The sequence below is a fragment of the Eumetopias jubatus genome, unplaced genomic scaffold (assembly GCF_037043125.1).
Source record: "Eumetopias jubatus isolate StellerSeaLion01/CBP00866 unplaced genomic scaffold, mEumJub1_p1.0 scaffold_4, whole genome shotgun sequence".
Taxonomy (NCBI): Eukaryota; Metazoa; Chordata; class Mammalia; order Carnivora; family Otariidae; genus Eumetopias; species Eumetopias jubatus.
In genome coordinates this window covers 109,483,843-109,508,208 of record NW_028274810.1, presented here as the reverse complement: position 1 = coordinate 109,508,208, position 24,366 = coordinate 109,483,843, and the positions used below count along the sequence as shown (strand labels likewise).

At 58.6% G+C, this 24,366-nt stretch overlaps 1 protein-coding gene across 7 annotated transcripts in view; it reads right to left on the bottom strand.

Annotated features, from left to right (window-relative positions):
• TSNARE1 (t-SNARE domain containing 1) overlaps positions 1–24,366 on the bottom strand; it is a 101,332-nt gene that overhangs the window by 23,143 nt on the left and 53,823 nt on the right. For 5 of the 7 annotated variants that reach the window (XR_015768052.1, XM_088022730.1, XM_088022734.1 and 2 more), the window contains 5 exons: positions 23,752–23,821; positions 12,662–12,752; positions 10,215–10,289; positions 9,655–9,714; positions 106–267 (listed from right to left, as the gene is read on the bottom strand). Coding sequence is in view for 6 of the 7 variants with exons in the window: in XM_088022730.1 (XP_087878856.1) it covers positions 106–267; positions 9,655–9,714; positions 10,215–10,289; positions 12,662–12,752; positions 23,752–23,821 (458 nt within the window). In the remaining variant the exon portion in view is untranslated. The remainder of the gene's footprint in view (positions 1–105; positions 268–9,654; positions 9,715–10,214; positions 10,290–12,661; positions 12,753–23,751; positions 23,822–24,366) is intronic. The other 2 variants (XM_088022731.1, XM_088022733.1) reach the window with 1 other exon arrangement.

Here is a 24,366-nt window from a genome sequence, read left to right as displayed (position 1 = left end):
CTGCGTTCTCAACGCACTTCCAGTACCCAGGGACGAGGGGCCAGTGGTGCCGTCACTCGCACAGTCACAGCCCCCACACACACACTCATCAGGCCAGGTCCTCACCTCAATCTGCAGGATGGCCTCCTCACGCAGCCGGATGGCCTCCAGGTCTTCCTCCGTGATCTCCGGAAGCAGGGCCTGCTCCTGGCCCTGCCACATGCTGTCACCCCCATTAAAGATCTTTTCATCATCAGGCAGCTCAGCAAAAGGGGCCCGGGGACTCTGCTGACAACAGACACAGACCAGTTAGCGCAGGTGCGCTCAGTTGCCACCCGGCCCAGGCCACCGCTGCTCCCCGGGCTCGCGGCAGGCAGCTCCCCGTCGGGGCTAAGCCTCGGCTCTGGGCACCAGGGGCCTCCAGGGGTCTGCAGGCCCCGCAGCCCGTAATCTTGGAGGGGAGGGGAACCACAGTCCAGGTTCTGCAGCCCTGACGGGGGCTGCGGCCATGAGGCCTCTGGCCAGCCGCGTGGGGCTGCTGCAGGGATCAGGGTCCGGCAGACGCCCTGAGCCCACCTCGGGCCATCCCAGGCCTAGCTTCAGGGCACACTCGGCAGCCCCCCACCCCCACAGGCCTGCTGGAGCATGGACTCATCGCATTCCCAATTCTTGGTGATAACCCAAGAAATGGTCCTTCGCATGTGAACATAAACTGGAGCTTCTCACAGGCCTGTGAGCCACTGGAAGTCCATTCTGGGGGCGGCCACAGGTCACAGTCGGGGTCTAGCCGCCAGGCAGGGGCTGCGGAAACGGAGGCGTGGCCTCCTACACAGCAGGGCGCACACACCACCAGGGGCGGTGGGTCCTGCACACGCCCTCGTGGAAACTGGGCCCCAGGAAACGGGAGCCAAGAGGGCTTTTTATGTCATTTCACTCTGTATTGATTGCTTTTAATTTACCAAATTTTGGAATTCAATAAAATGCGGCTTTTCCCTTCAATTAATGATGTGCTCACTGATGGGACTCTGAGTACAAGTGAGCAGACGTGCAGGAGTGCCTGTGGGGAGCTGTCTCCACCCTGCACACCCCCAGGGGTGAGGGAGTGCAGGAGGTAGGAATGGGTCCCACTGTGGAGCCCTGGCTTCACACAGAAAACGTGCAACAGGGAAGATGACGATGTGCCCGCCTCAGCCCCACCCCCCACCCCCCCCAACCCCGCCAGAAAGCCAGGCCCTGGCTCACAGCCCGCTCCCCACCCTCCCACCCCCAGGTCAGCCAAGGTGCGCTTCACGTCAGGGCTGGGGGGTTGGGGGGCGCGTACGTACACGTGTGTACACGTGTGAGTGTGTATGTGTGTGTAAGAGAAGGGACTCAAAGGGCCACTGGAGGATGAGCAGAGCCACCTGGTGACCCCATGCTCCTCACCTCCCAGTATGTCAAAGCTCCTTCCAGCCAGCTATCTCCAACAACCCCGAACACCCTGCAAAGGAGTGCTGCGCCCATTTTACCAATGAGGACACTGAGGCCAAGACACCAAGGAATCCAGAACAGGCAGGATGTGAAGCTGGGACTCCAGGCTCCAGTTCCGACACAGAGGAGCTCCAGGGCGAGAAGCGAAGAGACCACATGCCTGAGACCAGGGCTGAGGGAGTGGCCGGCCTGAGCCCCTGGCTGGAGCAGCTTCCTCCCCAGCTGACTCCGTCCCCCAAGCTGCACCGGGGCGTCCTCGGCTCCTCTCCTGCCCTCAGTCCGGCCCCAGGTGCTGACTCTGACCACAGCACCCTCCTCCTGCCCAGAGGTCGCGCCGGCATGGGGACAGACAGCAGGGTGCAGCCGCCACCCCCAGTGACCCAATGCTCGAACACTGGTCGAGCCCCCTCGAGTGTCTGGGCAACAGGCCAGGACTGAAATGAAGGGCTGGCCATCTCCCACGGGACCTCCCTCCACAGGCTCCACGTGTCCAGCACACTCCACCTGGGCAGCCCGGAAGGAGGCTTCGGAGGCTACCACCTGCCTCTTCTCTCCTTTCCCTTTGTGACAAGCCCACCTTCCCACCCTCCTGCGCCACTTGGGGCCACAGGGCAGGGTGCAGGGTGCTGGCCATGCCACGGCCCAGCATGGCCCCCACGGGCAGCCTTCAGAGGGCCTCAGCTGCGGGGAGAGCACCACCTTTCCCGCACACTCTCCAGGCCCGTGCTGGCCCGCCCTGTGCCAGGCCCGGGGGGTACAGTGGACAGATGGCAAGAGCCCCGTGTCCCGATGGACTTGGCTGGACACAGAAACCAACAAGTCACCCAAACAACAATTTCAGCAGCTTTGACAAAGGCCTGCAGAAGGCCCTGGTGGCCACGGGATGGCCACCGCTGGGAGCCACGGCAGGGACAAGGCGGGAGGCCAGGTGCTCTTTCTCTGCAGCGTGGCTCACGACCTGTAAGGTGGGTACGATCACGCTCAGGTAAAGAGGTCGACGGTGCGGGTCCCCCGGGGGAGGGGGAGGCCCCCACTAACCCAGTTCCCCTCCAAAGCTGACGTTCGGCCCCCACACCACGCTACTGCGGGAGGAAGCTCTTCCCCCATTCCCCGAGTCAGCAGAGGCCTTTACAGAAATAAAGACGTGGCTACATGAACATAAAATAAAAGATCTAAAAAATCTGTTAACAAGCGCTACTGGTCCAAGGTGGCAATTACCACCTTCCCTTCCCGGCGTGGGCGGGAGGAAGTGAGCGGTGCTGGAGGGTGGCAGCGGGAGGGGCTGCCACGGAGCGAGCACAGCTTCTGGCCCAGTACCACACTCTCTGGGCCTCAGTTTCCTCATCTGCAGAATGGAACAAGGGCCCCACATCCCCAGGTGCTCACCACACAGCTGCGCCACTGGTCTGACCTGTCTCACGTCCCTTTCAGGCACTGCTGGGCACCCTAGCTTCCACCAAAAGGGACCGAGCAAGGGTCTCTTTGCTAAGCACTCACACCTCGGCCCAGACGCAAGGCCCAGGGCCCAACCCTCGCTGGCTGCCAGCCCAGCAAGTTTCCTGGCTTCCCCCAGCCCTGTCCACCCTCGGTATGGCGCTGACACCACCGCCCCAGAGTCCGAGAAGTGAGCGAGCAGAATGAAACACCTCGCTGCATCAGCAGGTGCACATGAAGATGACATGCCAGTGGAAGGAGGGGAGCCGTGAGGGACCGTGCTGCCCCCGGTGCAGGCGCCCGCCCCCAGGGGCCCGTCCCACACCAGGCCACACAGCCACTGGCTCCACTGGGGACACTGCCTGGGCATGACGCTCGGGAAGCTTCCCAGGTATACCTGACAATCCCCAAGGGCCCCTTGTCTGTGCACCCGGGTACAGAAACGCAGGAAGGCTCACTGCAAGCACGTGCCCTGGGAGAAGGAACTGGAAAAAACCACCATGACGCCCACAGACCAACAGGCAGAAGCACGCAGACACAGGGTGATAGATGTGCCCAGGACACTACACGTAACCTTCCCTGGACTCTGGGGCCCATGGAACCAGCCCGACAGCGGGGAGCAAAAGGTGCCTGCACGTCCTCACCTGCACAGGTACTGCCAGCCCGCACCCCCACCCCCAGGAGCTCGCAACAAGCTAGGGCAGCAAGACATGGCTTGGACACCTGATCTCCTGAAAGGATCAGAAAGCGCCCCTTTATTCTCCTCACAAAGGCCCAATTTGGGAATTAGGATTTGCTGGCAAGGCGCTGGGGCCGGTGCAGAAGGGACAGCCGTGTGATGGTTCTCCAGCACAAGAGGCAGCCAACAAAGACGGCTTTCTCCTCCCTCCAAGGCCCATGGTTTGGGTCCCACTCTGTACGGAAGAAACCCACAAACCAACGTGACTGCTGGACCGCGGGGCTGAGAGCAGTTTCCCGTGAGAAGAGCCAAGGCGGGGAGGATGCGCAGCAGGCTCCCTGGGTTCTCAGGGGCTCTGGGAAACAGGCCACTTTCTCGCGCACTCCGACCCTGGGCTCCGCACAGGAACGTCCATGACCCCGGTGGGAGGGCAGGGGTCAGGGCGCAAGCCAGTCATGGGCTTGGGAAAACTGCTTCTGTTTAGTAGCCCAAGGCTGGTCATCAATTTCTCCAAATAATAAATGACTCTGTTTGTTAGCTGATGGAAGTGTCTGGAGACTCGTCAAAGCCCAGAATGTCAGAAGTGGCATGACGAGAGCAATCTGTCCCCCCGACACCCACATGAAATAATAGTCCTGGGGCCCAGAGGCCAGGGGCACCCCCGCCCTGTGCCTGGTGGGGAAGTACGACGGGATTCCCAGCGAACACAGGAAGATGAAGCATGTCTTTCCCGCCATGGCCGCAAACACACGGAGCTCTGGCAGAAACCTACGCTGAGCCTGCCGATGGCAGTGCACTCCGCGGGCTGTCCCCAGTGAGGGGCAGAAACCAGCCCAGACACACCCGGCGCTGCCCCCTGGCTAGGCCTGATCGGGTCTGAGACTGACCGTGGACCTGGCCCGGAGGGCTGACCTGCTCATGGCCATGGCCGGCACTCGGTTCCGATGGGAGAAGGTGGTGGGTGGGCGCCCCCACCACCCGCCAGGACCGCCAGCCTGCAGACAGCATCCCCGAAGTCTGCGAGATCAGTGTCACAGCCACGCCTGTGTTGAACAGGGTGATACGTCATCTCGCTGTTCAGTTTGCAGAATTCCTGGAAATACTCTCATCTTCCATAATTTCTCAGGAACACTGCTGACCATTCTCTTCCTTCTTAAAAAAATGTGGCTGAAACACAACACATCTTCGGTCCAGAAATCAAAAGTGCGCAGGTCTGAATTCTTACCAAGAAAAGACTTCAGGCAGGACACGGAACATCACCAGGACCCCAGACGTGCCCCTGCAGCCCCCCAGCCACCATGCTGCCCCCAACCAAGGGAAACAACCGTCTGGCTTCTAACCCTGCCCATTACTTTGGCCAGGGTTTGCCCTCCCCTCTCTCTGGTTTCAGGCTTCTTTGGCTCAACACTCTCTCCGAGATCACACGGTGGGCCTCGCTGGCAACAGCTGGCTCTCTGGAGCTGCAGGCCCCGTGTGGGAATCCAGCACAAATGATCCGGCGGCCGCACCGCAGGCTGGCTCTCTTCCCAGCGCCTGCTACCTCCTGTCAGCCGCCATGAGCACTCTCCTGCGCAACTCTGGGTGAACGCACATGTGCACCCCCACCGGCCGTGCACTTGGGGAGGGACTGCGAGTTCGCAGGAAAGAGAGCGCATGAATCCAGGAAGTGTTTCAGGGTCCAGAGGATGGCGTCTGCCAGCTCCCATTGGCACAGGCTTCCGGCTGCCCCGCAGCCTCCCAGCACTCTCGAGGCTGACTGTGCTGAGTACTCCGGTGGGTGCGAGGGGGCGGGCAGTGACCGAGCCCCAAGGGCTCCTTTGGCCTGCTTCGGATGACGCCTGCCGAGCACACGTTGGTGCACTTGCTGGCCATGTGGATGTCCCCTTTTGTGACGTGCCTAAGGCTCTTGCTCTTTCATGGTTTTGAAATGAGTTGTCTGCCTCTTATTGATTTCTTAGAGATCGTCACATATTAGGGACATCAGTCCTTTCCAGACATGCATACGTGAACACCTTCTTTCACACTCTAGGTTCCCTTTTCACTCACTTAAGGGTGTGTTAATTTAAGGACGTCAAGCTGATCTGCTTTACACTTGGTACGTTTTCATCTGTGTAAGAAATGTCCACTCACCATAAAGATGGGAAGACAGACTCCTATGGTATCTTCTAGAAGCTTCATTGTCTTACCTTTCACATGTAGGTCCATGTTCCAGCCGAAGTGCTTCCTGCACGTGGGGGGAGGGTTGCGGTAAAGGGTCTGCTGGCCATGGCAGTCTCGTGCATGCGCCCTCCTGGCCCCTCTCAGCCACATAAGAACGGACCACGGCCTGGAGCACTTTCTCACCAAGAGACAGAGCCTTCACAGCTGTGCCAGGCTTGCTGGCTCGTAAGACAACGTCTTTCCCTGTTTCAGACTCGATGCAGACTTCCTTGTTCGGCGAAAGCACGTGCATCCCATGGCACCTGGCCAAGCCCACTGCTGTGTCTGTCCCCTGCGCAGAGAGGACAGGGTCCTTCTGCTGTAGTACGGGCGAGGCGTGCAAGCCAACGGCCCTGCATCAACCGCCAGGAGGGACCTGCTGGCCACAGGGGACCATGCCCACCACGGGAGCAGATCTTGCTGGCTCTTCTCCTCACAGGAACTGAATGCACTGTTTCCCTGGTGACTCCAACACCGAGATGCAAGGCTAGAGGTGTCTGGACTTGGACTTGTCACTTGCTCAACAGGATCCTTTTTCCCAGCTCAAATCCTGGCCAACCCAGCATCAAGCCCTGAATAGACCCTCCATTCCCTAGTGCACGGCAGCACCCTTGCTCAAACGGCTGTTCGAAGGCTTCTTCCTAGTCCCAATGCCATTCCAAATGGTGTCACTTTCTAAGTTTCATTTGCACACTGTCTTCTGCTAGCACAGTGCTTCCCTGTATACTGACCCTGTTACCACCGCTTATTAGCTCTAAGTTCACTGCAGACTCATCCACATCTTCCAGTAATGCAGTCACACGGTCTCTGATGGGGCTTCTTCCTCCCCAGGTCTCCATACGCCTCTCACTTCTGTGTCGTGTCTCGGGGCGCTGGACACGCCCTCCAGGGCAGTGGGGCAGAGAATAGTCCTAGACCCGAGTCTCGTCCTCGGTCTCAGGAGGGAAGCTTTTAACGTCTCAGCAGTAAGGGTGGTGCTAACTATAGGGCTTCTGAAGACACCCACCCTCAGGTTAAAGGCATTCGTATCCACCAGCCTGCTGAGAGCTCTGCTCCCCACCCTCGGTGGTGCTCTTCTCTCCCTATTGGGATGATCCAGCAGATTCTCTTACTTTATGAACATGGCGGCTTACATGGGGTTATTTCCAAATGTAAACCAACTCCATACCCCCAGAATGAGCCCCACCTTATAACGATGTATTACCCTTTTATACATTGCTAGATCTAGCCTTTTAGTGATTTGGTTAGGGTTTTTGCCCCTATGCTCATGAGAGAACATGTTAGTTTCCTTTTTGTGACACCCTCATAGGAACTTGGAATGACGGTTTGCTGGCCTCGTAAAGCAACACATATTCGTGTGTTTCCTCTTTTTGTGTTTTATTTAAGAGTTTGTATAAACTAGTAATATTTATTCCTCAAATATCTGGAAGAATTCACCAATAAAATCATCTAGGTCTAGAGTTTTTTTGGTGGCATTTTAACAATGGAAATTATTTAATTATTGATTTCATTTCTGTAATAAATACTGGGCTTTCCAGACTTTCTGTAGGTCTTGGTAACTCACATTTTTTTCTAAAAAAAAAAAAAATTTCTATTTTACCTGTCAAATTTATTGATGTAAAGTTGTATCATAGTATCTTCAAACTTCTATTTTTCTTAGTGTGTAGTATCCACGATATAGTCATTGTCATTCCCGATACTAGTAATTTGTTCTCTATGTATCGTGACTAATCATGGGGGATTTATTACTAATCTTTCTAAAAAATTTTTTTGGCTTTGTTGGATTTGTCCAATACATATCTACTTTATATTTCATTGGTTTCTGCTTTTTCTTATCTATTTTCTTAGAATTTAATTTGGTGTTGCTTTTTCAGCTTCATGAGATTGAGAATGAGCTCCGTGATTTTCACACTTTCTTCTTTCTGAAGGAAGCATTCGGAGCGCTGCTTCAGCCGCATCCCAAGTTTGGATTTGTTGCATTCTCTCCGTTGTTCACTTCACGATGGTTTCCAATTTCCACTGTGCTTTCTTCTCTGATTTATGGGTTCCTTCAAATTGTATTATTTTCATTCCCAAGCCTGGAAATTGCCTTTTTGGTATCAAATGTGAGTTTAATTGCACTGATCCAAAAACGTACTTCAGGTTGCGTCATCCCTCTGGAACCTGTGGAGACTGGCTGGAGAGTCCAGCACACGCTGCACACCGGCAGGAACACACGCTCTCCCGCGGCTGGTTACCGTGTCACGAGCGACCATTTGGCAAGACCATGTTCATTAATCGCACTGACAGAGTCTCTCAGATCCTCACCGAACTTTCCTGTTTCCTTCATTAGTCGTCTCGATAGCTGTGTTACAATCTCCACCTGTGACTGTGGATTTACCATTTTTCCTTTTATCACGGTCGGTTTTGTCCTGCGTATTGTGAGGCTGTGTTATCAGGCATGGAGGTAAAACCGCATCTTGTATGTGAATCGCCATGCTGTCCTGTGAGGCAGGGACGCCTCTCCGCACGGACTCGCTCACGCTGACACAGGCACGGGGCGCCGGTCTTCCTTTGCGCTGTGGCTTCCCATGTATCTCTGTCCATCCTCTAACTCTCAATACGTTTCTGGATTTATAGTTAACCAAGTCTGACAATCTGGGCCTCTTCATTGGAGGGGTCAGGTCATTCTGATGGAGTTATAAACAAACCTGGTATAAATCTACCATCTTACAACTTGTTTCCTGTTTTCCTTCCTGTTTTATTTTTCCTTTTTTTTTTTTTTGGCTTTCTTTTAAATTAGTCGGGTATGTTTTATTATTTCCTGTTTCTATTAACTTACTGTATAACTGATATTCTCATGTTGTCTGTCAGTGTCCCCTGCGTAAGGCAGGACGCACTGGCTCACCACAAGTTGCCGTAGGCCACAGCTCCTGTCGCTTCTTGGAGGCCGGAGACACTCAGCGTCCATGCGGCTCATCCCTACTCCTGTGCTGCCCGCCGGCCAGGCTCCTGGGAGTTGCTCTGCGGCCAAGCCCCGCAGGGAAGGAGCGTTGTTCAACAGCCAACGTTAGCTCTGATGTGTCCACACATCAGTGCTTCCAGGACACGCGGCCCCTCCCGCTGGTGCCCGTCTGCCCAGGACCACTTCCCTCTGGTCCTGTCAGAGTTCTGTCGATGGCAAGTTCCCTCTGTTTATGCTTCTCCAAAAATGTTTTCATTCTACCCTCATTTCTGAAAAATATTTTCAGCAGGCATGGAATTCCACGTGAGCAACCACTCTCTCTCAGCACGTTAAAGATGGCTCCGTGTTGTCGTCCAGCTTCCATGGACCCACCTCAGGCGTCAGGTGTAAGTCTTGCTGCTCCTTGAAAAATGACGTGAATTCTCTTCTTGGGCTTTAATCTGCTTTTAGGATTTTTTTGTCTTTGGTTTTCAAAATTTTATTATGAGTACAGGTAAGTCTATCCTGTTTATCACAGAGGTTCTTTAAGCTGTGGCTTGAAATATTTGGACAGCCTTGGAAAATCTCAGCCATTACACCGTCAAAGGCTGTTTCTGTCCACTCTCTCCCCTGCTCATCCAGGACTCCGGGCATACTCGCGCCTCCCATTTCTATCAGCTTCTGCTCCCCAGAGGGCTGGTCGGGTCCAAGTCAGCCCCGCGCAGCACGCGGAACTGTCTGCACTCAGGACTCCATCTCCGGCCCATGCCAGGGAACTAAGGTCAAAATGCTTTTTTGTTTGTTTGTTTTCAAAAAGTTTTTAATGTTTTTAAAAAGGTTCTTTGCCAAGTCAGACCCCCTTAGATGGGGCCTCTGCCCAGTGCTTCCCACTTCTCCCCAAACACAAAGGGCACTGGACGCTGGGCCGTCACCCAATGCCCACGGACCACAGGAATCACTCGGCACCCACCTGATGTTTGCCACCCCGCTGTGCTGTGGGAAGCAGGGCTCTGGACTTCTCTGCAATTTTCTGATAAAGAATGGAGGGAGACAGGAAGAACAGAAAAGGTGGGGAAGAGAAAAGAAACGGTCAGATAAGCACAAGGTAGTGGACAAGGCCTGACAGCAGAGCCCACCTTCAGCTCCGTGACAGGACACAGCTATCCTGGGCCTCAGGAAAGCTGGGTGCTGGGCCAAGTGCCAGGCCGGGCTCTGCCAACAATCTGGTGGATGGCCCCCTCCCCCACACATAAGCCCTGGGTCTCAGTGTCCTCACCTGTCAGAACAGGAATGCCCGTTCTTCCCACCTGCCAGATGCCTCCCGGGCAACACCCGCAGGTAAACATCCCTCACTGCACACACTGAGGTCACGGCTCCTGGCAACTGTCGGCCGTCTACAGGCCTGGCCCCTCCTCTGCTCGAGGGCACGGGACCCCACCAGGCCAACCCAGGGACAAGACTGCCAGAGGGGGAGCTGCAGGGCCGAGGCCCACCCCACCCGGCCCGCCAGGTCTCCCTGGGGAACCGCACCTTCTGCACCACGCCGTAGCGCTGAATGGCACCGGAGAGCTGAGTTTTCAGGCGGTCCAGCTGAACACACTCCTGCTGCAAAGGGAGAATGTGGGTTATGAGGACAGCGAGGCCTTGTCTCGCCCGCGGCCCCCTCCATCCCTGGGCACTGCAGTTCGCCACGATCGCCACCCCCATCCGCGGCCTCGCGCTGCCACCAGCGCGCTGCTGCTGGACTGGGCTCATCCCCGTCTACTGTGCCCCAGCCATCACACGCCAGCACCCCTGCAGATGCCATCCCGCATCTTCAGCCCTGGCCGCGGAGCAAGGCGCTGCTCCACCACGATGCACCTGTCTGGTCCCCACAACGAGAAGTGTCACGACTTCTACCTGACGGTCAGGAGGCCTGAGCCTGAGTTCTAAGTGGGTTCACGGCCGCACGGGGCTGGAGGCAGGCCATGAGGCCCGGCTGCTGACTCCAGGGACCTGCGGCTAATCACACGCCAGGCCGGGTCTCACCCCCAGGGTCAGAACTGCACTCATCAAACCTCTCTCCCACCGCCAGGCGCTCGGCAGCGCACGGCCTCCATCCTTCACGTCTTGTTCGCCAACACCAGTGCCCCAGATGATGCCTGGCACAGAGCCAGCGCTCAAGACATACTGCCGAGCAAGGGGACAGACAAGCAGGCCCCGAAAGCCGGCACTGCCTGCTCGGGTTTGCGTGAGCACCGCCCGGCTGCCAGAACCCGACCCTCACGTCTCTCCACACCGCACCGGCACAAAGCCACACCAACGCCCTGTGCCCTTGCATCAGAACCACGACGTGGACTCCTGGCCCCTCCTGCCCTCGTCATCTCCCAGGAGAGGCAGACCCTGCATCTCAAGTCACAGAGTGTGCACCCCTGCCGGGAGGCTTCTCTCTACCTCCAACTGGAACTTAGCCCCAAGCTTGGTGCCCGCCCCTCTGCCGCCGCCATGCAGCTCACGTGAGCCCCTCCAGGAGAGCAGGCTGGCCACAGTTCAGGGGCACTTTTCCCAGAGGGACTCAGTGTAGTCCCCGTGTGACTGTGGGTCTGAGTTAGTGTCCGGGGGAGGCTCCTGTGAGGGGCACTCTATGTGTGTCCCGGGACAGAGCCAAGAGCCCAGGGACTCTTCAGTGCTCTCCGGGCTGGGTGATCCAGCATCAGCCCCATGTGACGGGCACAGCCTTTTCTCCGAGGGAGCAGGGAGCAATTCTAGTGCCTCCCAGCCAGGCTGTCCGACCGCCGTGAGAGCCTCATCGGTGTCCTTCTCTCAGCCTCTCACACACAGTAGGTGTTCAATCAGTGTGTGCTGGGTTCTTAGATGGGTGGATGGACGGACAGACCAGTGGCTACGTGGGTGGGTAGACAAATGGAAGGACACATTAGGCTAAAGGCGATCCCTCCACCCCCCAAGGAACTCAAGCTCGGAGTCTCAGCCCTCGTGGTGCACACAGTGACCACATGGACTGTGGACCCAGAAAAACCAGAGTGGCAATCTAGCCGAGACTCCTCCCTGGCTGAGATGCTTCATGCAGGACACTCTCCAGGCCTCAGCGTCCCTCCAGATAAAGGGGCTGAGGACAGCAGCAGGCAGGATGGCCAGACGCACCCAACGTGAGCAACACGCACAGGGCCACGCAGCACGTGGCGTCTGCACCGGCCTCTCGCTCGGCGGACCGCTGTGGTCATCGGGTGGCAGCGGTGTCAGCTTCCCGGGCCTGTCACGGGAACCCTCCACACCACAGTCCAGCCTCTGTCTGCAGAGGCCACACTCCCGCATCCCGGGCCGGACAGGCGCCCAGGTCTGCCGATGGAGTGGGCAGGCGCCCTGGGCAGCATGTGATGAGCGAGGAACAGCTACAGCTCTCCTCGTGAACACAGCCCCTGTCCCAGGACCACCGAGAGCTTAAGAGTAATTAAGGCTTTGTGACACACGCCCCCAGCCTTTGGGAATGGGAGAGGGCGTGGATGACAAAGATGCAGATGTGCCAGCCCAGGAAAAGGGGGTGCAGGGAAGTAAGCGGCCAGGGGTGAAGGTGATGGGGGGGGCTGCACGGGGGAGGGGCACAAGGTGATGTGAGGAGGGTCAGGGCTGTGAAGGGGGCTGTGGCTCCAAGGATGGTGGCAACTGTGACATCATTACGTGTGTGCTCTGATGATGAGCACTGGCGTGGGTGAGGACGAGGTGGTGCGGGGTGGCAGGGTGGGTGACGGGAGGTGGCGGCGGGGGCGGGGTGTCATGCGTCTCTGTCCAGACAATCCGGCTGGGACTCGGGGCCTCCAGAGCAGCGCCGGGCATACAGCAGGTGCCCAGCGAGCACATCGAGCTCCGGCCCAGGTGGCGCACCGGCCCAAGCCCAGGCCAGCGCAGGCATCCCGGGCCCACCCACCTCCCCAGGGGCCCCCCAGCCCCGGGCCTTCCCCCCCGCCTCCAGGGCCACATACCCGGGAGCAGCCCCGCAGGAGCGCCGACATCTGCCTCAGGGCACTGGTACTGGCCGCAATGGTCTTGTTGGTCTCCTGCTGCGCCGTGTGCCTGCAGCGGGGCCGGGGAAGAGAGAGAGGACAGGCAGGGGACGGCGGGAGGGGAAGGCCCCGAGAGCGGCCGGGGCGGCAGAAAGGTGACCAGACCAGAGCAGGAGCAGGGGTCAAGGGTCGCAGCGGCAGAAGAGTCAACAGGAGCAGGAGAACCAGCAGGAAGACCAGAGGCAGAGGCACAACAGAGCAGCCACGGGAGGGGACGAGGGTCAGAGGCCCAGAGAGACGGACAGACAGACACACCCACAGACGGAGAAGGCAGGGACAGGGCGGGGAAGGAGGGAGAGGACAGGGGTGAGCTTGGACTGGGGGGGACGGCCCGTAGCGCACATCACACCCGAGCTGCCACGGTCAGGAGCCCCGCCCCGCATGGCCGCTGCACGCCCCACACGCACGCTGTGTCTGGGCCCACCTGTCCGGGGGTCAGTGAGGTCGGGAACCTGGGGGAGCAGGGTGACCACAGACACCCCTGGCCCCACAGCCTCTGTGGGCCGGGATGACTCTCCCACCTCCAGCCCCAAGAACACTGGGGGCCGGGCCCAGGATTTTGGTTTGTGGTTCGTGGTTCGGAGTGTGACCTCGAAGGGACTGAAAAGACCAGCTCCTCACCCGCTTCGGGGAGACCATGGCCCCCCTAGACAGAGCAACACCCGGGGCAGACCCTGCCCTCGGGCCTTGTGCAGGCACATGCACCAGAGAAGAGCCCTCCTGACCCTTTGAGTTGCAGCCTGATGCCCCCTTTGCTCCCTGCAAGAGCCCGCGTGGCAGCGGTGGGGGCACCATCTGACCTGCGCCTGGGTCCCTGACACCTGCCCTTAGGCCACACAGACGGTGCAGCATAGAGCCGGCGGGGGGCGGGGGGTGGGGGATGGGGAGGAGCCCCCAGGCCAGCCTGGGGGGGGTGTCATCTGAGGACCGCAGCGTGAGCACCCTTTCCACCAGGCCACCAACAAATTACGGGAAACCGCAGATTACAGTTTCCCCTCGGATTCACTCAATCATTACACACCACTGAGCCCCCCCACTCTCCTTACTGCACCTCCTCCCGTGGTCCCCACGCTCCCTCCCACCTCATGGCCCACAGTTTGCCCTCCTGGCACCCCCCTGCCCCAGCTTGGGGCCATGCTGCTCAAGGGGCTTTGCTGGCTCCTCAGCTCCCTGACCTCTTGTGTCTGCACCCGGAACTCAGACCCTGGACCACCCTCTTCGCTCCCCGTGCTCACCTCCTGGGTGCTCTCCTTTAGCCTCGTGGCCTTCAGTCACCTGTGTGCCGCCGTGCCCCACACCCGTCCACACCTGGGCCTGAACTCAGGCCTGGCCCCACCAACAGCCCGCTGGGCAGCTCCACCTGGATGTCCAGTGGCGTCTCAACCTCCACATGCCCAAGCCACCCTCCCCTCCGCGGGCTCGCCCACGGCAACTCCGTCCCTCTAGTCCCTCCAGCCAAAGCCCCAGGGCCACCCTTCCCAAAGCCTCTCTCCTCTCATTCTTGAGAGCAGCGCGACCCTCAGGCACTGACCCAGACTCGGGCCGCCTCTCGCCCACTGCTCCACGTGCCCCCTCGTGCCCAGCACTGCATCCCACCAGCAGCCTGCAGCTGGCACATCGTGTCCGGCCACGCCCTCCAAACCCCAGAGCTCTGAGGCACGGCCGCGTGTGCTCCGTGGAAGCACAGTCCCCGCTCCTGTCACCTTGTCCCTGTTCTCACCGTGCTGGACAGACCCCTGCCTCTCTGCCTGCACCCCCTACCACCTCTGCAGCCACCCTGAAGGACAAGGGGTACAGGCAGCCATGCCCAGGGCCTGTGACCAGCAACAGCCGCCCGGACAGGGGACACTGGACGGACAGGAGCAGCGGGACAAGTGCCTCCGGCTCATGGAGGCCGCCGCCTCGGGGGGGGGGGGGGGGCAGGCTCGCCCCCCCGTCCCCGCTCCCACCGCCCCCTCCACTTCTGCCCTGATGTCACAAAGTGCTCGCACTCCCGCCCCGCTGTGCCCCCGGCTAGAACACCGAAGCAGCACTGAGACAGTCCCTTCCACGACTGGGAGAGCCTACGTTCTAACATCTTGTTAAGGATCCCTGCTACTGCGTTTACAGGGATGTGCAGCACGTTTTCTTCCAGAGTCTTTGCCCAGGTGTTGGTGTCAGCACCGCGCTGGGAAAGGCGAGCGCTCTGCATTCTGCGGTGTGTGTGGTGTAACTACGACCTCTGATCCTGGGTGTTTGTAGGAATGTCTTTAAGGACACGCGTAAATCCTCCGATAGAGAGCTATTTAGGTTTTCCCTTCCTTCTTGAGTCAGTTTTGAGAATTTATATCTTTTGAGAAATTTTTCTGGTCCATCTTCGTTATGAAGTATCATAATAGAGCCACAATATTTCCTAATCGGCCTTTCCGTGTTGGATCTGGAGTCCTGGTCTCTCTCTTATTCTTTTTTGTTTCTGTTAACTGGTTCATGCTTTACGAATGGATGAGCTTTCTTCTACCTGTACGCTCTCTCCTTCCCTTGTGACTGGCTTGCTGGCTTCTCAGGCGGCCTGTGGATGCTGGTTTTTTGTCTTCTCTGCTGTGAGCAGGTGAGCCCCGCTCCCCCTTCCACGGCCGCTCCCACCACGTCTGCAGCCCTCCTTCCTCGTGTTTCATTTTCTGCCAGTCTCCTCCTGTTTATGGTGTGTGCCACTCACACGGTGAGTGGGTCTCTCTACAAGGTTCTTTATGAAAACGAGCAGCATGGAGATGGGCCATCTCCAGACATCCTTGTGGCCCTGGCTGACTGGCCCTGACCGATAGGTGCCCCCTCAGCCCCCCATGAAAGGAATAATAGATCATGACCAAGAGGATTCCATCCCAGGAGCGCAGGGTTGACCTAACACTCAAAAAAACAGTGAATGAAATCCTCATAGTAACAGAATAAATTTTAAAAGGAGAAAACCAGATCCGTAAATTATATAAATTACAAAAAGCATTTGATAAAATTCAACACATATTTGTTATAAAAACTCTAGGAAAACCAGAACAAAGAAGAGAACTTGTTCGGCTGAAGTCCCAGGACACAAGGCAACACACAAAATCAGGTGTATTTCTGCATACTTGTAACCAACAACTACAAAGTGAAATTTAAACGATAATAATTTGTAGAATAGTATTAAAAAACACGAAATTATTAATGATATATTGAATAAAATACACACAAGACCTGCACACTAACCTTATAAGGACCTGCCGGAGAAAATGGAAGAACATTTATACCAGAGAAACCCTGACCATCTTCACAGGTTGGAAAACTCAAGATTGTAAGAGGTCAATTCTCCTTAAGTTGGTCTACAGAGTCAATGCAATCTCAAGTAAAATTAAAGTAGAATATGAAAATAGCAGAAATTGACAAGCTATTCTAAAATTGATATTAAAATACAAAGCACCAGAAATATCCAAAAGAATTTCACAAAAAGATGAACAAAGCTGTAGGCATCCACAACGGATGTCAGGACTTACTCTAACACTTCAGTGATTAAGACAACACGGTGCTGTCAAAAAGACAGACATACAAACCAATGAAACAGAACTACCCAAAATGCAGCCACACATACATGATCAAGTACTTTTTGGTTACCCTGGTGCCAAGGTACTCACAACAGGGAGAGGGTAACCCTCTCAACAAACAGTGGGGAGTAACTGGATAATCATATGCTAAAAACAAAAAAAACTAGCCTGGACGCCAGCCCCATGCTGCATGCCCGGGGCTCGGGCGTGACACACAGCAGGCAACCAGCAAGACCCAGGCGCGCCCCCCCAGCCTCCGGTGCCCAGGCAAGTCTGCGGAAGAAGGGGCGCGTCCAGCCGAGCTGCACAGGGAGGCAGGGGGTCAGGAGGCTAAGGGAGGGGCAGCATCGCACACGAAGCATGGCCAGGGCAGGCAACCAGCAGTCAAAGGAGGGCCTGGAGGCTCCGGCCCAGGAGCTCTGGAAGAGCAGAGTGGGGAGGAGACACGTTTGGGCAGGAGGGCCAGGGCAGGTGAAGGTGAGGGGCGCCCACGGCCACCAGCTACGTCTCTTCAGGGGACAGAGCGCCACGGGCAGGCCACAGGCATGTGCTCCCCCAACATGGGAAGGAAGAGAAGGAAAGAGGCTGGAACCAGGAGGCGGAGCCAGCAAAGGAGAATGACGCATGACCCACACCAGCGAAGGCAAAAGCCCAGGAGAGCAAGGTGCACAGGCCAGACAGACGCTTCTAGGAGGGAGTATCTCAACAATAAAAAGACCAAAGAACACAATTCAAAAATGGGAAGAGGATCTGAACAGACACACCTTCAAAGACATACAAATGGTCAACACGCCTGTGAAAAGATGCTCACTCAACGTCGTTATCAGGAAATACAAATCCCCTCGAGAGAACAGAAGGCGCACGTCCACACGGGCCCCAGCAGCCTTCCTCGTGACGACCCGGAAGAAACAATCCCCAGCCCGACAGCTGATAGGCGGCACGTCAGCGAGCTCCGGCGGCTGTAACAAACGCCACGACCGGACGCCTTAGAGACAGCAGACGAGCCCCTCACAGGCTGGAGTCTGGAGAAGTCCAGGAAAGGGATGCTGGCTTCCGTGTCCGACGAGGACCACCTTCCAGTTCAGAGATGGCACCTCCTTGTGGCGTCCTCAAAGGGTGGAAGGGGCCAGGGGGCTCTCTGGGGTCCTTTGACACAGGCGCTCGTCCCATTTGTGAAGGCTGCCCCCACAGGACCTACTCCCCTTCCTGAGGCCCCGCTCCTGGCCCCGTCCCCCTGGGGTGAGGTTTTGACCTACGGATTTGGAGGGACGTCCAACGGTGGACTACTACTCAGCCATTGAGGCCTTGAGGAGGCTCTGGGAAACCAGTAGGAAATTGCCCGTGCTCTGTGGGCCCAGCGTGTGCCCAGCATGTGCTCATCAGTCCAAAGCCCCTGAGGCAAGCACCCAGGCCTGCCCTTACGCAGTCCCACAGGCAGGGGCGAGGCTATCCCCCAGCACAGCAGTGTGGCCGTCAGGGATGCTCAAGGGTCCCAGCTGCCTGGGGTCGGGGGGGGGGGAGGGGGGCGGGTCACCAGTCGGCAGGAGCTCAGCCCGACCCACCGGACTGAAGGGACAGCTGTCAGGCCGAGGGGGCGGCCGTCCAGGCCATACATGGCAATCCTCCCTGCCTCTCCTGCAGTTCCCTCCACCCACAGTGACCGCCTCCTCCTCCAACTTGCCTTCACGGCCATCCATCATGCCACTGCATTCTAGAACCTTCCACTGGCTTCCCACTGCTTTGGAAATAAAGCCCAAGCCATGTGCCAGGCCTACAAGGCCCACGTGGTCTGGCCTGTGCCCACCTCACTGACCCCCCCCCCCCAGGCAGGCTGCTACTTCGGGGGCTCGTCCAACATGCCCACTGCTGCTTTCGAGTTTGCAGCAGTTTGAAGAGTGGCTGCAAAAGCTTCTGACCGCTCCCACTGAGGGGTGGGGTTGGGTCCCTTCTCCTTGAGTCGGGACAGGCTCAACCGCACCTTCTTCGCTAGAGCATCTGCTCCGGAGCCCTGAGCTGAGGAAGTTCAGCCCCCCGGGGGCCGCCGTGCCACAGGAGAGCCCACGTGCGGATGCCACGGGGGACATGCCAGGTCAGTTCTGCATCGGTCTGCTGACCGTGAGTGGTGAAGAAGCTTCCAGATGCTCCAGCCCCAGCTGCGGAGGCACCCCAGCTCCGAGTGCTCTCAGCTGAGTCCCAGACATCCTGAAGCCAACACAAGCCTCCTCACAGCACCTGCCAAATGGGCTCACCAGCTCTGAGGTTTCAGTCCCACCGGCCTCCAGGCCGCGCGTCTGGCCCCAGGGCTGCTGTCAGGCTTCCCCTAGAGACGGAGCTGAACATCACGCCCAAGTCCTGACAGCGTCCCCAGGTTAAGATGACAGGTGCCGGCACCCCCACTTCCCAGGGAGCAGTTGTGTGCAGCCCGGGAAAGTCCTCCCTCTCCTGCCTCAGCTTTCTGACGGAGTCGGGGAAGCCCCGGGCCCCGAGGCGGCTCTGAGGAGTCAGCGGCAGATCTCAGGTCAGCCCAGATGATGGGGGCCGATGCCACCGGGGACGACTTCTGACAGCAGAGGACAGAGCGAGGGCTGGAAGTGTGTCCCCCCAACCCCAGTTCTTAAGCAAATTCCGGCTCTGTCTCTGCAGCCACGTGCATGTGTGACCGGGCTGGAATGAGCAGCTCACGTGGCACCAGATCCGGCTGGTCTGAGCTCTGGGAGGAGGAAGACAGAGCCTGCCCGGTGCCTCCACAGCAGCCCTGGGCTGTCAGCACTAGGCCCCTGCAAGAGCCTCAGCCCCATGCAGTGCTGGATTAGCGTGATCCAGGCCTCCCTGATCACCTCGGAGCCGATCCGGACACAAATCCTGCCAAGGGGAGGAAGGTGCTGCCCACTCGGAGCCAGGGGCACCCCAGGGCCCTATCCCGCCACCAGGGCCTCTGCCCTGCCCCCACAACCACCCACCGGGGCCTCCACCCTGCCCCCCACCCCAGACCTCAGCCCTACCCCCCAGGCAGCATCGGGCAGACCCTGAGCAGACACCTCTCACACACACCCCCGCGTGGGACCCCACATGGGGCCACCTCGACCTGCACAGGGTCAAGTGAGAAGACACGCATGCAGCAGCCCCCACAAACCTGAGACGGTCAGAACATCCCAGGGAGACCGTCCCGTGTCCCACACTAGGGGTGGGACACTGGGTGGTCACCTCCCTTCTCCAGGCGGGAAGCCCCCTTGGTGAACACAGACTCACCCCCATGCTGCAAACCAGGGAGAGGGAGGGGTGCCTTCGGGTTGGGCGAGAATGGAGAACAGGTGCCGACGGCAGGAGCGACCCGCAGACCGGCTCCAGGGACAGGACTAGGCCCTCAGCACGGGGGCAGGGGCAGCCTGCCAGGTACCTGCCTCCACCGTCAAATGAGGACCCGCACCCCGGCGAGGCAGGTGGGTGAGGCCGGTCCCTAGGAGGAGGAGGCTCTGCCATGGCCCCCTGAGGACGGGTCAGGGCTCCAGACCACCCACCCTCCCCCAGGTACACCTGCCCCGTCCAGTCCAGCCTCCGGGCAGGGGCCCCACCACACTCCCGGTGATCAGCAAGTGCCCACACACAGGACTCCAAGCAGAGCTCTGCTCCCCCCCCCACCCCACCCCCCCGGCCAGGCCACCCTCCAGCAACTCAGGGCGGGGGGGTCTCGGGGCTCTGGGGACCGCAGCAGAGCTCCTGAGCTGAGGGCCCAGGCAGCCGCCATACCCTTCAAGAAGCACTGCTACCCTCCGAGGCCATTCTCCATTCCCCACGGCTCCCTCCACCCGCACCCCTGCTGTGGGCCGTCCTCCCACTGCAGCCAGAGCTGACTGAACCTCTGCGGGGCTGAGCCCAGCACCAGGCACGGACTCCATCACTGCCTCCTTCCCACAGGACACCGCTGGAAGGGTCTGGGTCCTCACGTCAAAGACCGGGACACCCGGGTCACACTGCACGTCACACAGCCAGGAGGGGACAGGCTGACCCCCCCATGCCCCACTGCCCAGCCTGTCAGCACATGGCTCCAGGGCTGAGCTGGCCAGGGCACCAGGCTACAGACACGGTGGGGTGCCAGGGAGTGTGGTGCGGGATGGGGGGAGGCCACCGTGGGGCGCTTGGGGGGGCACACTAAGGGAGGGGCTCTGGAGTAGAAGAGGCAGGCCATGCCGGACAGCAGGATGGCCCACGCACCCCCCTGCTTCATGGGCCTCCAGACATGTTCCCAAACATTGCCCCTGGGGCTGTCTGTCACCCCGGGTGCGGGATACAGCAGTCAAGGTGTTTCTGGTGGAGGGAGCTGAGGAGCAGCCCCTGAGGGAGGTGGCACTGGGCGGGCACTAAAGGAAGAGATGGCCCACGTGAAGGTGGAAAAGTGAGAGGTGAGGGGTTGGCATGCACCCCCACACACCCCGGGCAGGGCCACCCACCCGCCTCTGCTTTCTGCCCCCAAGGTCCACCGGTCCTGGTTCGGGGCACCCAGCCCACTGCAGCCTCCAGGACCCCCATGACCACTCTCCTGGTGTCTCCCAGGCCCCATGCAGGCCCTCCCTCTGCCTTAGTGAGGCCGAAGCCCACAGGCCCCTTCACAGATGCCAATGCAACAGACAGACAAGGGAGAGCTTGTCTGCACTTTGACCACCACGGGACTCAAGCATGTTGTGAGAGGCAGGCAGTGCGGTCCAGCCCCATGCCCGCTCGGAGGAGCTGGGACCACCGGGGCACCAGAGCTGGGGAGCCGTCCCCATCCAGCCCAGAAGAAGCCTCTCTGCCTGCTGTGTACACAGCCCAACAACAGCCAGGTGAGGGCTGAGCCCCATCACCCTGATGCTGTGCCCAGGGCCCTACAGACTGGAGCCAGCACTGTCCCACAGCACGTTCAGGAGGCTGAGGGGACAGGCCCCTGGCCACAGGCACACTGCTCACACAGGGCTCCTGGAACACCCATCCTTCCATTCCACAGCAGGCCGGGTGACACCTCCAAGAGACAAAGAGATAGACAAGGTCCCGCGGCCACTGAGCTTCACTCCACAGGGGAGAGAGTTCTCCAACCTGGCTACCTCAGCCGACCGGGGAACCCATGACAGCGCCCAAGGCGGGGTCCGCTCAGAATCCTGACACAAATGCCAAAGACCACACATGTCTTGTGCAAGGCGAGAAGATCAGGCTCAACTCTGTGAGGATCTTAGGCCACTAGATGTATTCATCTTAAAGGAATGTCCTCTCTCCCGAGATCAGAGCCCACCCGCTTCTGTCATACTGAAATGCCTTATCTTCTGTAAAATAAGGGCAATAATGGATGATAGTGAACTTTTTTCAGTCCTTCCTTGACAAAATAAAAAAACCACTGACTGCCAACATGGAGAAAACCCAGAGTTGGCAGCTTACACTGGCCTCAGTCATTTAAAAATGCTAACAATCCATGATATGCACAAATTCCACCATGAAAGGGGTCCTGGAAGGCCCGAGGCCTGCAGCCTGGTGAGGAGCTACCCTGCAAGCAGAGGGGCTCTGGTGGGAACGGGGTTCTGGCTGGGGGGGACAGGAAGGCGCCAAAGCCAGAGTTGCTGGATCTGAAAGCTGAGGTCGATGGGGCAGGAACGGGGGCAGTGGTCCCAACCACACTCCATCACACAGGCAGGCCTGGCATCAGGCAGGAAGGTGCAGGAGCCAGCTCTCCTCTCCAGACCCACGCCGGTGACACCAGCCTCCAGCCAGCTGGGCAAGGCAGCCCTGGAAACGCGCTCAGGGGCCAGGGCCCTGAAAATGCCAGCCGCTCAACCCAGGGGACACCGCTCCAGGGACCCAACCTGGAAACAGGCGTGAATAGAAGGATCCACCACAGCACTGTTCCCAGGAACTAAGAAATGGGAAGAGCCCGAAGATCCGGCTCAGAGTCTCAGCTCGATAATTACCCAGATTCAACAGTATCCTCCGCAGCTCTGAAGAGCATGTTTCTAGTGTGTAATAAGGGCACACGCACCCCAGATTCCTAACGGTAAAAAGCGGGATCCGGAACATTATTCACTGAAATCCAATTCTGCAAAATGCGTAAGGACTTGACAAGAGGCTGGCAGGAAATACCGAAATGTTAACAGTGCCTCCTCAGACATCCTGTGTGGCCACATTTCCTATAATGAACATATGCTATTTTCACAATCAGAAAACAATATGTTATTTTAAAAAAAGAGATAAAAATAATTAAAAACAGAATTGTACATAAAACCTGCAAAGGACCCTCAGTTGCCTTAAGTTCTGGACCCCCGAACTCAGCCGAAGTGGTCCCAGCTAGCCTGTGTGGATGGACAGGAGGAAAGATGGATGGACAGGTAGTGGATGGATGGATGGATGAACCAATGCATGGACGGGTGGATGGATAGATGGGTGGGTAGGTGGTGGCTGGACAGGTAGACGGGTAGGTAGGTGGGTGGGTAGATGGGTGGGTGGGTAGATGGATGTCCAGGTGGATAGATGGACAGGTGGGTGCGCCCACGGGTAAGGGAATGAATGCACGGGTGGGTGGCTGGATGGACACACAGATGGACAGGGTAATGGATAAATAGATGAAGAGGGGCTGTGGCCTCTCCAACAGACATCAATGCCAAGAAGAGACATGTGGTCTTGGCCACAGCCCACACCCCTCAGAGTACATTTGGTCCACCGCCCCACACCATCGTCCTTCCCAGGCAGGAGGCTCAGGCTCAACCAATCCAGGGTCCCCTGGCAAGGAGGTGGCAAAGGGAAAGAGGGTGTAAATGCAGGTCTCAGGCTCCCCCTCAGTGCTCCCCACCCGGGCCATGCTGGGATCACATGGCTTTCTCATGAAGTGTCACCAGGCCCTGGGTGGCAGGGCATAAAAAGAGCTGCCCCCTGCCCCATGCCAGCCAGGCTAGCCCCCCTGCAGAAATCGCCTTTCTCGTTCCCCAAAGACCCAGCTCCTGAGAAGCCTTTCTGTGAGGAGCACAGCCTCATCCTAGGCAACCCCAAAAGGAAAGCCCAACAGGACCCCCACCCCCACAGGGGCAGAACCAAACCACACAGCCCCACTCCAACCCAGCCTATATGTCCACCACCTGCAAGCTGCCTGTGCACACGGTGCACCCGTGTCACCTGGTGTGTCCACAGGTGCGTTCACACGTGTGCAGGCCCCTTCAGTGAGCTCTGGTCTGTGACACACACATTTGGGCCAAAAAGCACGCAAGCAGACGCATGTCTCCCACCTGAGCAGACACCAGCATGCATGGGTGCGCCCCATGGAGGGGGACGCTGGGTGTGAGCTCAGCCTCAGGCTTCGAGCACGAGCTCGGCTGGCCCTCGGGTGTGTGGGGCGTGCATGTGGTCCCGGCAGGTGTGGGGCTGGTATGTGGACAGGCAGGCACACAAGTGGGTGCAGGGCACGCCTGTGCACATCCACGGGCATGCGCACGCTCACACACTCACAGGCTCTCCCTCAGCTCCTGCGTGTCATTCGGTGTCCCCAGGGACTGGAGGCTCTGCTCCAAGGAGGTCACTGCCAAGAGAAAGGGATGGGCATCAGGAGCAGAAATACCCCCACTGGCTGATCCCCAGATTCCAGGGCACATTCCCCACCCCCAGCAGAGACAGGGTAAGGAGCCCAAGGACATGGGGGCTGAGGCCAAGGAGACCACAGTGACCATGAGCAGCCAGGTTCAGGACAGCTGCTGCCACAGCCCAGCCCCAGCCCCACATCGGCCAGTCATGCCCCCAGCAGAGCGCCCCAGGCACAGCCCTCTCCCCCGCCCTTCAGGCACAGGCCCACAGGCTCCCAGCCCTAGGGAGCTGCCTCTGGGGGCCTCACCCTAGGTCTGGAGAGGCGGCTTTTTCTCCTCTCCTGGTCAGCAGTCTCCTGCTGACCTGGCAGAGCTCAGGGCTCAGGGGCAAACACCAACCCTGGCCCACAGGGTATGGCGAGCCACCCCCCATCCCCCTGGTCTACAGGAGCTAAGGATGGGGTGAGACAGGGCTCTCACTCCTGATCCCGGCGACCTGTGAGGCGGCCCGTGCGGCCAGTCAGAGGGAGGCTTTGAGGCACCC